At 37.3% G+C, this 14,957-nt stretch overlaps 1 protein-coding gene across 1 annotated transcript in view; it reads right to left on the bottom strand.

Moving 5' to 3' along the window:
• TBCD (tubulin folding cofactor D) overlaps window positions 1-14,957 on the bottom strand; it is a 129,500-nt gene that overhangs the window by 51,515 nt on the left and 63,028 nt on the right. Inside the window, exons 16-20 of the mRNA XM_055794773.1 lie at window positions 14,433-14,490; window positions 8,882-8,911; window positions 5,345-5,430; window positions 1,480-1,560; window positions 638-711 (exon numbers count right to left, since the gene is read on the bottom strand). Coding sequence (XP_055650748.1) covers window positions 638-711; window positions 1,480-1,560; window positions 5,345-5,430; window positions 8,882-8,911; window positions 14,433-14,490 — 329 coding nt within the window. The remainder of the gene's footprint in view (window positions 1-637; window positions 712-1,479; window positions 1,561-5,344; window positions 5,431-8,881; window positions 8,912-14,432; window positions 14,491-14,957) is intronic.

The raw sequence follows: 14,957 nt of genomic DNA, 5'->3' as shown, positions 1-14,957 counted from the left end.
AAATGAAGCTTGTACTTCCATGGAATTGCACTTCCATGTGCAGTGCATCTCCCCGGACCGCTACAAGGAGCCTCAGCAAGATCCGTACCTACAGCCCGCTGGGTGTCAGCTGCTGCCTTTCAGCCAGACCAAAGAGCAGCTAGTCCAGCCTCAGAACCTTGGACGGGCTGAGCAAAGGATCCGGAATCCATGCCAGGGAGCGTTTGATTACACACACAGCAGTCAAAAAGGAATTCTTCTGAAGATGTCAGACCGGACAAGACAAAACAGATCCCCTCACCCTTTATGACATCAAAGCCATATCAACAAAGCTAAAGCTAGGAATCCGAGGGATAGCTGCCTGAAGAGTTGCAACAGAGCTACACCCATTTATTTGTCTCGGAACTGGTAGGGTCCAGCATAGCTGGATAACTAAAGTCCACTCCCCAGATAAAAAAAGATGTGGCAGTATTTTATAATTTTTGCATAAAATCTGAAGACTGGTAAAGCCATTAGTGTCTCTATGCTGTATTAAGTTGCAGGTAAAGTCTTAGTTTTTATTAAGTCATGGAGCACATTTAAATCTTCTTAGTACATTTTTGCTACATAAGCTGGAATGTTGGTATGGCATGCTATGCGGAACTTACGTGTTACCTACCCACATTTGCCATGTATTCAGGAGCCCGTGGAGTAAGGTTATGCAGAGCTTTGGTTGAAAGTTCTCGAATAACACTGAAGATATAAAAAAGCATTTTTGGATTTTTGGGAGTTAGCAATTTAGTAGAAGTAACTAACGTATTGGAAAAAAAGTAACATCAGGAAGGGTCTTCTACCTCCAACCAAAATAAAGACCTCAGCAATATGCAAAAATACAGTATTCTCTGTCCATCCTATGCTTCCCCCCACCCCAAAAAAAGCCAACAACACAAACCCACGGACCAAACAGACAGCCTACAGCTAGCTTTTAGCTATATGAATAGAACTTATTGCTGAAAGAGACAAAGAAAAACATAAGTGTGGATGGTAGAACCTGAGGGCTCATTCTATGCATTGGCAGGGACACTACAGTAAACTATTATTATTTCTCATGATGCAAACTATTATCAGCACTGATATAATCTCATTTGTGTTATACATATTTTAATCTTCATGAACACTGAATATGACTAAGCACCATCTCTATGCATGAAATCTACTTCAATTATGATAATTGTATGGTGATGGTGTTTACCCCTCACATACACTATATACCATATAAATGTGTTTTATTAATCTATTAACAGATTGAGGTCATGGCAAAAAGACAAAATTCATAAACATGTTTTAAGTGACAGTATGCTAGGGAGGTATAGATAACATCAGCTACTACTTACCCAGTTTCCTTCAGTCAAATGCTATTGCAAACTCTAGTGTAAGTAAAAATTACAAAAATAATATGGGAAAGCATGATATGCAGAATAGTCACTTGTGGATATTCATATTCAGACTTTATGAACTTACCTATCCCAGTGGTTAATCTTCATGTTAACTAAATGATCAATCATTGGCTGTGTATACTCAGGAAAGCCAGCAATATACACACTGCAAAAGAAATGTTCATGTAGACAGAGTACAAGAATCAACATCTGCATGCACTTTAAACAAGCTACTCCAACGATTTAAAACCTCCAGTTCTAAAGCAACCAAAAAAATTACTGAAATATGCCTTCTCCTATATGAGATGCAGCTGAATGAAATAACACAATCGGAAATATTTTACAATTATTGAAAAAATTAAATCACTTTTGTAAAAATTTCAGATTTTTTATAAAAAACACTATACGTACAAAAAGCTTGATAGCAATAAAAAGGAAAAATAAATATTTAATTCCCATTGTTTCATTCTATAAAATCTAGATGTGTATATTAACTTAATTATTTCAGATTAGAGAAACATATCAATGATGTAATCCACAGTACAAAGTAAAATTAAGTTACAGAAACATGCTACAACTTCAAAAATACAATGGTCCCAAACTGAATACTAGCTTTTAATTTGTCCTTTTTAAAAATCAAGCATACACAAAAAGTCGATTCTGACAAAAATGTCCAAGCTACAAAGTCAAGGCTAAGAGGTAAGGGAACACCAGAATTAATTTTCTAGGTAGCCTGCATAATTATCTAACTTTACAGCCACGCTTGCTTTCCAATCTTCAGAAGCATCAACTACTGAAAGTTAAGGTCAACAAAAGTGAAATGTTTTTTCAGTATATCTGATGTATGTTAAATAATCTTGGAAAGCTAAACAATCAGTACAACGTGTTTGTGTCAAAACGGCATGCATAAAGGGACAAAATTAAGGACACACAGATTACCTTAATTTCACCTTTTCATATCTTTTGAGTGATTAACTTTACAACCATAATAGTGTTCCATTAATACATGTGTGCGTAATTAGAAGCAAAACAAAGACAAAACCCAAATAGTGTTGCATATTACCATACTGGTAATCTCTGCAATTCATCAGAAGACTAGGAATCCTGAAATCCACAGCACCGACCTCAGCCCCTTGAGCCAATACAGGATACACAAGTACTACCTACTGCTGCTGCGAGCCCTAGAGGAGGATTACACAGTTGGTTTTGCTGGCATCAACAACCAGTTGAGAAACGATAGAATTCATTACTCTCTGTTTCCTTTCCCTGTTCTGGAAGACCGTACAATAATAGACACGCTTCCCATGCCGTGTTTGAGGTCTCTTCTTCGTAGCTGTTTTTTGGGTGCTAGTTCTAGCACTCACCATTCTTTCCAGCCATTTTACTGGGAACATCCTTGCCCAGGTCATCAAACTTGATCTCTTGGTCGATGTCTGTAGCTTTAACTACAGTCCTCATCTCTTTTACCCTACTGAGTAATGCACATAGCCTTGGATACAAGTCTAGCCTTCCTGATAATGTTGATGGTAAGATTTTTGTATCCCACTTTACTTAGATTAAGAAGTTTCTCCCTTAACTCTGCTTCCCAGAACTCCTGTAATTACATAAATTCTTTACTCCCTGTTCACACAAAACGGGTTTCCTCTACCTTCCATCCTCAGAAATAGTTATGACATTTGAGCTGAATCCTCCAAAGAACACGAGCAAGAAGTTTCAAAAAGGCATCCAGCTTGAAAAACTTGCATAAAACTATTCAGATTTAAAAGGATATAAGCAACTATTTATACACGCACACATATATGTATCATATATATATATGATACTGCTTCTCTACAAGAATATACCAACATTTATTAATGAAAACGAAGTTCAGCAGTAGAAATTGATACATTTTTTTCAAGCTTTTATTGCTCTGAGGAATCTAGCTTACCAACCTTCACACCCGCACAGCTCCCTTTCACATAGCGGCACTGTGCTGGCATACAAAGTGTCCCAGGACTGTTTTATCTGGGTGGGGGAAGGGCAGCTAAAGATTCTAGATCTGGCATATGAACCTCAAGCAGCTTTTTCCAGCTACATAAACAGTTACACCACCTTAAGGCATACCAATCAGAAAGACCCATTCTTCCTACCACATCATAATGACATCTGTTTTCTGTGCAGCCAAATATATGCTTATGTACTTCTCCTTCGATGTTACTCAGAAAAAAATACAGAAATACTTAAGTATTGACCCCAATAATGACATCCTGCTTGAAGAGCAAAATGGTAAAGATGTTTAAAAGTAAAATAATGAATGAGATGACAAATACTTTACAAAGAGCTGGATTAATAACACTGAACATGGTTTCAAGGGATCACGCTAAGTGCATAAAACTAGTTATAAAGAATGCACAAATTTATTCTTTCTGTTGCACAATTTAAAGGCAGGCATAAGAGTGGAAGAAAGAAATCAACAGCAAAAATACTTCCACTCTGATAAGTAATGTTCCTACAAAAACCCTGGAATTCACAATGAAAGGAGTAATAAATGAGCATTTGAAAATAAATAATATATTAATAATTCAGCTCTCAAAAAGTAAGTAGAATATTAGTCTTCAAACCAAAATTATAAAAAGAGAGAAAACAGAAACTGCTTTGTCAATTTTGAATATTTTCGATTTTCTAGTAGTACAAAAAGCCAGAGTTACAAAAATCCCATGGACGTTACATGAATCTAGAGCAGCATCGAATACCAAGCCACCGCGTCTCCCCACCTCAGCTCAGTAGGCGGGAGCTCTGGGCATCAACGTAGGAGGAGGGTGTGGACCCCAGAAGGAATGACAGTAGGTAAAAGGTAAACATACGTACAGCCTGAAATGATAATGCACAAAAGGGACAATATGGAGGTGAAGACATTAATAATAATAATTAAAAAAAAGTAATAGTCGAGGAGAGGATAGAGGGTTCCAGTGCAAATTTTCTCAAAAAACTGCTCATTGGAAGTCACAAAGCTGGCAATGGCATACACCATCACATCTGTTTGCTGTTTCTGTTCCCCAAGAATATAACCTTTTCAAGCCTTCCTAACCTGCTGGTTTCTGAGCAACGTGCAACTCCATAGTGCAATTTATCTGACCTATCTTAAAATGATCTGAATCACCTTCTGTAGGTGCCTGTCTCTTTGCATTGGCTACGGAGAGAGGCTAGACAGTCTTAGACAACTAAAGCTCGAACCCAGCCTTGAGTCTTTTTCATCTTCTAATGAGGAAGTGCAATCTTATGTTTGTTTTAGTCATCCTGTGCACCCTGCTTGCCTCTGAATTCCCCTGACTTCAGCATTATTGCGTTTTCCGATAGCTGACCAGAACAGAAGACAGTATTCCAAGACAAGCTACTGATTTATAGCATCACCACACTAGTTTCGGTATTTCCCATTACAGTCTTTGCAGACTCCATCCTGCAGTGATCAGATTTTTCAAATGCAACTGCATACTGTGGTTAGATTTTTACTGAGCTATGAGAAATACAGCCACTCAAGTTAAAGGTCTATGCACAAATGACAAATTCAACAACTTGTGCAAAGTCTTTTTTAAAATGGGCTTTAGTTTATTTTTATTTTTTTTTTACACACATCAGAGTCTGTCTGCCATCATAACAGCCTCTCCTTTTACTACAGCACTTCAAAATCCCCCACTCTTATCTAAGACCAGCTCACACAGTTCCGTGACACCTGTGAATACTGCCTCTTGGCTGCATCCTCCACACAGACAAGGAAATCATGGTCACATTTTCACTGTGTCTTACACATAAGAAGTGGTTTGATGCAGCAATAAGAAAAAACAAATTTTAATTTATTCGGAAACAACAGTAATAAACATAATGTTCAGTAAGGTGAAACAATCAGACATATATTTCCTTATGTAAAAGGGGTCACTCATGTTTAAGAAAACTAATGCTTAGAAACTTACCTTATAGTCAGATAACAGTTAACTCTGTTACCAACAGCGAAATAATCAGCTGCAGTTAGAATGTCTATGCCATGTGGAAAGGTGCCCTACGAAGCAGCATAGGGAAGAGGGAAAAACCCAAGAATTTATTATCTTGAAACGGAAAATACTTTCCAAATAGGCAACATTATTGAAAACAAATCTACTACTACTCACCAAGCACTGAAAAAATACAGTTTCATTTCTAATTTATAGTAAAATCACTTGTATCAAAGATATAAAGGGTATCGGATATATAAACAGTAAAATACCTAGCTTCACTTATGAGTCAATGATAATCAGTCAAAATAAATAGCAGCAGGTAATAAACTATGCAATAGCTATCTTACCTTCAAGTCATATCCAAATATGTATTTGGTGAATGCATGGCTATGTATGTACACAAAAAATTATTTTTCTACAAGAAAGTTTAGATAAATGTAAACATGGTTTTAGTTTATGTGAAGGAACAAGTATCTGCTGTGATTTTTATGAAGTATAAAATTAGAGATTTAGGCACCAAGAAATGCATCACATGTAGAACACATGGGAGTTCAATTACTTCTGTTTGTTTATATTTAAAATGAATTGTTAATGAACTAAAAGAATTGGGTTGGTTTGTTTTTGAAAATAACACTGGTTCCCAGCAAAGCCTGAAACACCGAATCCTACAGAAGCATCACACTTCTGACATCAGCGCTCAAAAATTTCTGTTTTTAGAAGACAAATTATCTTTCTAAATATGCAATTGCCATCTAAAAATTTGCCTTCTTATATAAGCAATACAAGTCAGATATTCAGAATTCCGATTGGCTATGGCTGATTTAACATACTACCATGCATCAAAGCTGTGTTTTGGAATGGAAGAGGCAGCAAAGACTCCACAAGCCATAATTAAGTCCAAATGGAAAACAGCCAACTGAAAGACACTACGCTCACCTACAAAAGGGACAATCACATGATATTTAAGCAATAGGGCTATGTGGAAGTACAGGTTCTGGATATGATACAGTTTTGTTTGTTTACAGCTCACTCATCCCTTCTACATTAGAATATAGTCATGCAAAAATAGTGGAAAATATCTCTAGATCTAAGCCTGAATAATTAAAGAAGTATATACTGCAAGCAGTGGGAAGCTATGAGCTACTGCAGAGGTCTTCTTCTGGGAAGCATAACACCAACAGTCCAAAAAAACAAGGCCTGGAACCTCAGCAAACCAAGAAGGACAGACACAATATTCGTGGCTTATCCAAGAGACTACCTGGAAGCACCAATAACTCAAAGGTGAAATGAACACTCTCCAAAAACTAGTGAAACACTGATTAGGGAGAAGAATGTACACAGGAGAAACGCCTCAGTATGATTTGTGGCCAAACACCAAGACATACAAAGAAATATATAAGAATGTATCCACACGAATGTATTACATAAGGAAAATCAGGGCTAAAAAATTTTCAACTCTAGCTGCCAGTTGGACCTTGCTATTTATTACTTGACTGTCAGTGTGCCGATTTGATGCCATCTCACCGAAGGTCACGGTGCCACACTGCATGTCAGTGAGACAGCAAAATTCCTGAGACCAAGTTCATGAGTACAGAGATCACAGACAGTGGCAGAGGCGGGCTTCCAAGGAACAGCCAACAGCTTCTATTCTGCCAGAACACTGAAAACTTACTTCTCCAACATCAAAGTTTAGTTAATCACAAGTATGTGCATTTTTGTGACCTAAACTTTTTAAAAAATTCGTATTTTTCAAAGTTCGCATTTCCATGAAGTGTAAGCTACAACGGTTTCTTTTTCCGAGGCCACAAAGGCAAGCTCTTGGACTCAGGGCATGCTGAATTGCAAAGGTGAAGCGGGCAGGAACCAGAAAGTAAGCAAGGTTGACTTTTTTCTCCACCTAGTCAATATCAGCATACTTCAGATGAAGAATATGTTTTAGCTCCTTCCAATTCAGAGAAAGGGTGTCTCTTTCAACATACTACATCCAGGGAAAGAACTACAGAGGGTGTATCCGCTGATTAAGTAACCATTTTCCTAGGCGGTAAGGAATGGTTCAGTAACTAGGACTTCTGAACTTCTGCAGGAACCAGCTGGAGTCCCAAAGTGTTCTTAATGCCATGAAAACCGACTATTTCACCGCAAACTTCTCCTTCATGTGCCAACGTATAAGCTAAAATTGTTGTGTGTTCTACCAACACTGACAAATTTGAATCACGGGTCAAAGCAGAGTCAATAAGGAAACTTTCTGGTTGTTAACTAACACAGACTGTACTCCTCTGATTAAGAAATTAAAAAACTCCACCAAATTTTTGCTACACAGAAGGATTTCTAAACCAGCAGCACCCAGGAGCCCTCTGTCACCTGGAACTGAAGTCACAGTAAGGTGTTTACTTCATTCCCAAGTGTATCCAGGCTGGGCTGCTGTGCCATGACTAACCAGCCTCTCCAGGGCACTAACTACAGACCCAGGCAAGAATCACGCTGGCTTCTACTTATCACAGACCTAGCTGGGTCAGGACACCAAAAATACCTACCCTCTTCCTCCTAGTCTCCTTGCACCCTTTCCATGCTATTAACCTAATTCTTTCTAGAAATACACACACCAACCACCAACACGTTGCTTAATACCCTCAGTGCTAAAGGAGTAATACCCAGCTCATAACACAGAGACCTTCAGGAATGAAATCAGTGAAAGACAGACAACATTTTAACAAAGGTCCCTCAAAGAATGGCTGATTGATAACAAAATTTGCTTTAATCATGCTCACATGCCCCACTGTCAGAAGAATTCACTAGCTGGACCACCCACCCACCCTTCCCACCACCGCATCCCACCCCCCAAGTTGTATATTCCAGATGAGAAACCAGGAAACTTTGAAATACAAGTCCTTACCCTATTTACTTCTCCTCCAAGGTTGCAAATCAAAGTTGTCTGAGCATTTTAACTACTTAAATGTTGCCAAGTTACACAGAAACCTACCACATTACTCTTTTTCCAAGCACTCGGGTATCTCCCAAAGTAACAGGTATCTCAAAATGTCTGGATGGTACATCATGGTACAACAGGCAAAACCAAACACTGAGTTGAAGACTCTGAACCTAATTCACTGTTGTATCACCAACCACAGCAAAGATTGTGCACTTCAGCTGTTCTATTAAAAACTAGAAAGTCAATGAAACAAAAAAATAACAGAAAAATTGACTTTTCCTGCTTTAAGAGCATTGCTGTTTGCAAGGTGTATAATGGCAGTCATACATACTGATTTTGTTTTTCAGAATGACTAAAAATCACCAGAAAGTTCATTTTCTTCCAAAACTAGAGCACTATAATAAAACTCACATTTCAGAAAAATTTTTTTACAATAACTTGTTTGCTGATAATGAAAATAATTATTTTGTGACAACCTTTTACTCAATTTCTCTGAAGCCACAGCATCTAATTTTGATTTTAGGTACTACACGTTTACAGTAGCCTCCAAGGCACTAATGAATGAAGATTCAGGAAAGTTACCGTACCTGTCTCCCAACATTCTCCTGGAAGGCAGCCTAAGGAACAGAGAACAAACATACCAAAACGAGTCAGGTTTGCTTTTTGATAAACACCAGATCATGAATTCAAAACACACAACAATATAAATGACCCATGGCTTTTCTCTTTTAAATAAAGTAAGCTTTGTCAGTAGAACAGGCCCACAGGGCTTTTTTGTTTCAGCGTCTCTATGGTTCTGGTGTTCTTAAAGCTGTATGTTGCATGACAGCAGTTTAAGAATGCAAGTTCATTAAACTAGACACACCCACAAGAGTGCTTTTGAGTAGTGACACAAGGCTTCGCACTGGAATTGAAAGTCAATACCTGTAGACAACAGAAATTGAGACAGCTCGCTTTTGTCTGACCATGTCAACACAAATTGCCAATAGTAGGCAAAGGCTGATTCTTAACGAAACTTCAGACAAAAAAATATTGGGACTGCAATACTTATTTAAAAGATACACATCTGAAAGCACACTGAAACACTCCAATGACAAAACCTGAAAACAAAATTCATGTATGTTTCTTGTGTTTTGCATTAAACAAACTCAAAATCTTGCAAAATGCAACAAATATAACCATAAAGTTAATCTCTCTACTTGTATGGCATACAGAATAAAACCTACTTAACTCCCTGCCCCCCACTCAAATTTTCTCCGAAAAAAAAGCCAGTTATTTTTTGTTCCTTGAAAGGGTATACAATCATAAGTACTAATAAGAACTTTGGAAAACATTAATGATTTTCAGAGAGGAGAGAACATCACTATTGCTCTATCTACAGAGACCTCCAGCAATGGACAGCACTTGTCACCTGACATTTGATAATGTAACATACAGGGGGAAGTTCCAATCTTTACTGAAAACGCCACAAGAATTTTGACACACAGAGCTTCTGTACTTCCTACATAAATACAGTGTGCATGTGGTAATCCACCTGTAACAACAGAGGGTGAACCCAGCTCAGCAGGGTACCGGCCCCTCCGTACGGACAAGCACTCCCGGCACGCAGGTGGAGCAGGAGCCCCTTGGTGCGTTGCTGAGGTTATGTCTGATCTGGATAATGACTCCAGTTCCTGTAGACGTGCCCGGGCTAGTTCAGCTCCTGCTCGCAGCCTCTCCATTGTGGGACACGTAGCACCGGCTGACTCCAAAGCACTCACCCAGCACCCTGGCGGGCTGTGGAGCCCACCTCAGCCTGCCTGCACTGCAGCCTGCTGCTGCAGTGCCCCTGGGCTAACCCGGTTAGGATTGCCCCGGGTACAGCTGCATGGGCTAGCTTCCGCGGCGGCAGCGGCGCAGGTACACCCTTGGGCAACACATAACGCAGGCTTCCAGAACAGGAACGTGCTGTAGCAATGCCCTGCACTTGCTCTTTATTGTACGCTGGAGCCCAGCTTCTGACACGGCTTTTTTTCCACTCTGCTTCCCCACCAACAGCCGCTCCCAGCCGGGATCTGCCGGGACGTTGCCCCATGTCACCCTGCATCATTTCCCTTCTCGCTTGCACATCACCTTTAGATCCCCCTTCCAGCTATGGAGACCCTTTTGCTCAGCATAGGGACATTTCAGCAAGGATGATGCTCTCAGATATCATGTCCAAGGGATTTAACATTTAAATCACAGCTTTACAGTTTCTTTTAAAACTGCACTGCTCAGACAAGTGTCTTAATGGTACAAAATCTGTAAAGCCTTTTTCTTCCTTTTTATTTTTTTCTTTTTAAATCAGAAACTTTGATACCCAAACAATGTAAATCTGGTCTCAATCCAGTGAGGATTTTATTCCACTTAGAACACATCCATAGGCCTAGGACTGAAATACACTGTGGCAAAATCACTTGAAAAAGATGTATAGGGGCCTATATAGAATGTGGCAGCACAAAAGCTGTTGTACCTAAAGATTTCACATGTTTTGTTTACCAAATGTAGGAATTTTAAAATTCCACCACTGTATCACCATTTCATTTTTTAACTTAGAAAGACAATCATAAAGATCTACAAAACAGTCCAGCAGCATGGCAAAAATACTTAGCATTAATCTGATGTGTTCTAAATGTCTAATGTACATGTTAATTTATACCTGATTACTTTATCTATAAAAAACATGTAACTTTAACTGCTGCTTACAAAGACAGATATTAGTATTGCCTTACTATAAATATATTTGTCAATGATTTCAATTTAATAAGCTTGGAGAAAAATAATCAGTTTGGTATAGATTCTCACACTTGTGTTATGAATTTACAATTCATAAAAGTATGAAGAAAAATAGTAAATTCCTGTATACATAGCTCAGTAGCTAGAAAATTTTCCAGTTGCAGACTAAAACTGTATGGCAGCTTGTTTCACAGCTGGTTGCTTAGGTTGAGGGAGGTCTGTATGTATCACCATGAACCTCTCTCAGCTTCTGCACTGCTGAGCATTAAAAAAAAAAAAAACAAACCCAAAAAACCCAACCAAACACTAAAAGGTGCTTCTGCAAATAAGTCTTCAGCTAGTTAATGGGAAATTTACAATGAAACCCAAGATATTCAAACAAAAACAGAAAAAGCCCTCAAAGGAACATAAAAACAGAACCCTAGAGTGTTTAGAGCTATATTTGGAAAACTTTACCACAGATTTAAGAAGGCTTTGTTGACAATGCACATTCCAGCTGTGACAATTTAAACACAGGAGACACTTAATTGTGACAATTTAAACACACTGACTATTTAAATTCTAGAACAGCATCTAATCCCAATTTTAGCAACAAAAATGTGTTTTTCCTGGGTTGGAACGAGTTCGTTGAACAGAAAAAGTTACAAGGAAAACCATCCCCATAATATTATTCTGTTAAAGCTTTATCAGAGAAAGTAGAACAGAAATATGAAAATAATGAAGCATATTGTTCATCCAAGTGAAAAGGCAATTTCCTACTGTTCACAGAAATCCTTTTTCCTTTAGCATTTTTTTAATGTTTCACAAAAGATTTTTCTTCATAATAAAGAGATTTTCACTAACTGAATATTTTACTATTTCAATCACACTTTCAAACAACTGCCAGTTCCTAAAGATGCCAAATACTTCAATTGTTTTGTAATACTAATTTTTCATACAATCCTCTTCTGGAGATGGAAAAACTGGATGCAAAGGCCTTAACTTCACAATTCCTTGATATCAGAACCAGGATGACCAAGTAGCCTTGTAACCTGAACACTTTGCTTTCCCCAAGAACCCGAAAAAATATTAAAACATTCTCTAAATCATGATTTTAGAAACTATCAGCCAACCAAGAGGAATAAAAAATCTTCTCTAAGATGTCAGAGCTCAAAGGAGCCCAATCCGAGATCACTTATTCACGTGATTATTCCTTAGAATGATTATTCATGAAAGAGCTGCAGAAGTCAGCTCAATATGCTTTTGGAGCGTCAAAAGAACAGTCTTGTTTTACTCACTCTAACCTCAGGGTTCAAAATATCTCTATATGCTATTTTGTTTCATTGGTGTTCTGCATCAGAATATATTGCATATTGTAATAGATGGAAAATCTAGTAAAACATGTTAGTTATTTAAATATGTATCTAACTGTAGCAATCATTGGGAATACTTAGGACTCCCAGATATTTTTCTTCAAAAATGTAGTAATGCCTGGTGAACATGAAATATTTCTTTGCCTGACTTTCTAAAATGAGAAAAAAAGGGTTCAGTACTTCCTTAACTATCCATCAAAACAGCAATTCCAATGTTTGACCAGCTCTAAATCAGAATGTATTAATGGAAGAATTAATTTGACTGAAGATAACTGAATTGCAGACTGTTTTTGATCGCTTGGTTTAAAGTAGAAAAGCAAGAAGAAAACATACTGTAGTTTGCACTCATTTGAAATACAGAAGCACAATCTGCACTAAGCTTGGAGCATTAATAAATGTATCTGGTTTAGCACCATATTTCATGGTCAAATGATCATTTATGTTTAAGCATAGAAACATAATGAAGATTACACAAGACAATTAGATCAAGCTACTAAAGGTAAGGAGTGCATTTGTAGTGGCAATCATGTTAAAAAGAATTCTCTTCTTTATATATATTGCCAGTGAATCTTAGGACAATTCCTATAGAGCAAATAAATACCTTACTTTTCACCATCTATACTCCTTAATGGCTTGTGCAGTTTGCAGGAAAGCAAAGCTACCTTTGTTCTCCTCTACAGATTTTATTTGAATAAGGTGACTTAAATCAACCAAGAATAACAAATTCTGCAGTTTCTAAAATTTAGGAGTTGAAGTCTGAGGAAAAGTAGCATTGCCCATATTCATTAGTTGTACAGTATGCAAAGAACATGTTGTATCAGTACTTGGTGATCCACAGCATTGTAGCTTCCATGCTTTGGTTTTAACCTATTTAGACAAAGCAATTTGTGATACGATTACACAAGCGACTGACTCACTTCCCCAGCAATTACGCTGCAGCTTCATTCAACAGCTTAAACTCTCAAGCAGAGGTGTGGCTAGAAAAAAGTAAGGATGCTATCCAGGTATCCCTGAGAAATCCTCCTTATGTTATAAATCCATTAGCTTTCAAAATTTCAGTCAAAAAATAAGACAGACCTGTTAATTAATTTGCATGTTGCAAAGACTGCCTTTTTTTCTTTTTTTCTTCTTTTTTTTTGCTTGTTAAATGCATTCTCAGTAATAGAGACACCTGGTTCTTTGACAGACATTGTTTGGTCCTGTTTTGAATTAATATAATAATAAGGTGGGCTTTTTATATTTCCATAAGAGAATGTATCTGTTGAAACAGAAAACTTTTTTTTTTTTAAGAAAGCAAGTTCAATGTATACAACACACTAACTTAAATTCTCAAAGATGTCCATTCTTTCTTCTTCTCAAGTTCTATAGCCTCTCCTTCATAAACTCCCTCCTTCTAAGAACAATCACTCATTCCTTTCAGTTCTCAATAGCATAAATATTTTCTACCAAAGGGCTCAACAGACTATACTCAGGTGTCAGTCCTGTTAAGCAGATAGCAGTATCTGCCTAACAGATTTACCACCACCTTCTAAAAATTCCCAGTCTTACAGAAGAAGTTTTATACAATAACTGAGAAAACATTTAAAGGAAAAATTATTTTGGAAATTTCCAACTTACCACAATTACAATATAACAGTCGATGAACAATTAGAAAAGTGTAACTTCACAAAACTCACCAACTTGGTGGCTTGAAAAAGATACAGTGTTTGTATATTTCGTACGACCCTTTCATCTTTGATACTAGAAAATGCTAAATAGCTCTTTCTTAAGATACTTTATCTTAACCATCATGACAACAATACAGCAGATTGTGAACTGTAGCCATAAATCGAAATGTGGATGTATGGATTATAGAATTTAAAATCTAAAGTCACATCATACTTCTAAAGATCTAAAAAACCACCTTTTTGCTCAAAAAACAATATACTGTTTACATAGCACAGTTCTACAGAGCTAAGTCTACAAATTATTAAATTAAATTAAAACAATCATAGAATAACAGAAACATATAAGCTAGAATGTGATAACTTACAGAAGCAGCTCTTCTGCAATTAACATCACGGTCAAATACTGCAGTAATAACCAATGCACTGAGGAAATAAAATATTGAGTATTAGTACCAAAATATGAGAAGAAATGTGTCACACCATTTCAACATTTCGACTTCCAAGCAAAACATGCAACATTTCCTCTACAGAGCTTATTATATATAAATACAAGCCTAAATTAAAATTTGCGTTAAAATAACCGTGTACTTCCTTGTTTCTCTAGTTTGCTGTGGCCTTTCCATAGCATAAAGAGACAATCACCATCCTACTGTATCAAAGCATAAGGAGTATGCAAATACATTGAACTGCATAGAAAGGTTTTTTATGTTTAATGTAGAAGGAGTTTAAAACTCAAGATATAACTACCATCTCTAATGTGAGACTCGTACAACACAGTTTTAAATTCAAACTTGGAAATACGGTTTCTCAATAGCCAAATGCACAGCAAGCCTGAGGTAAGGCTTAAGCAAAACTAAAAGTTAAGCCACAGAAACTTGCAGCGATCTCTA

This window comes from Falco peregrinus, chromosome 2 (genome assembly GCF_023634155.1).
Source record: "Falco peregrinus isolate bFalPer1 chromosome 2, bFalPer1.pri, whole genome shotgun sequence".
Classification (NCBI taxonomy): domain Eukaryota; kingdom Metazoa; phylum Chordata; class Aves; order Falconiformes; family Falconidae; genus Falco; species Falco peregrinus.
The sequence above is the reverse complement of the archived record's forward strand: the minus strand, read 5'-3'. Positions and strand labels throughout refer to the sequence as shown.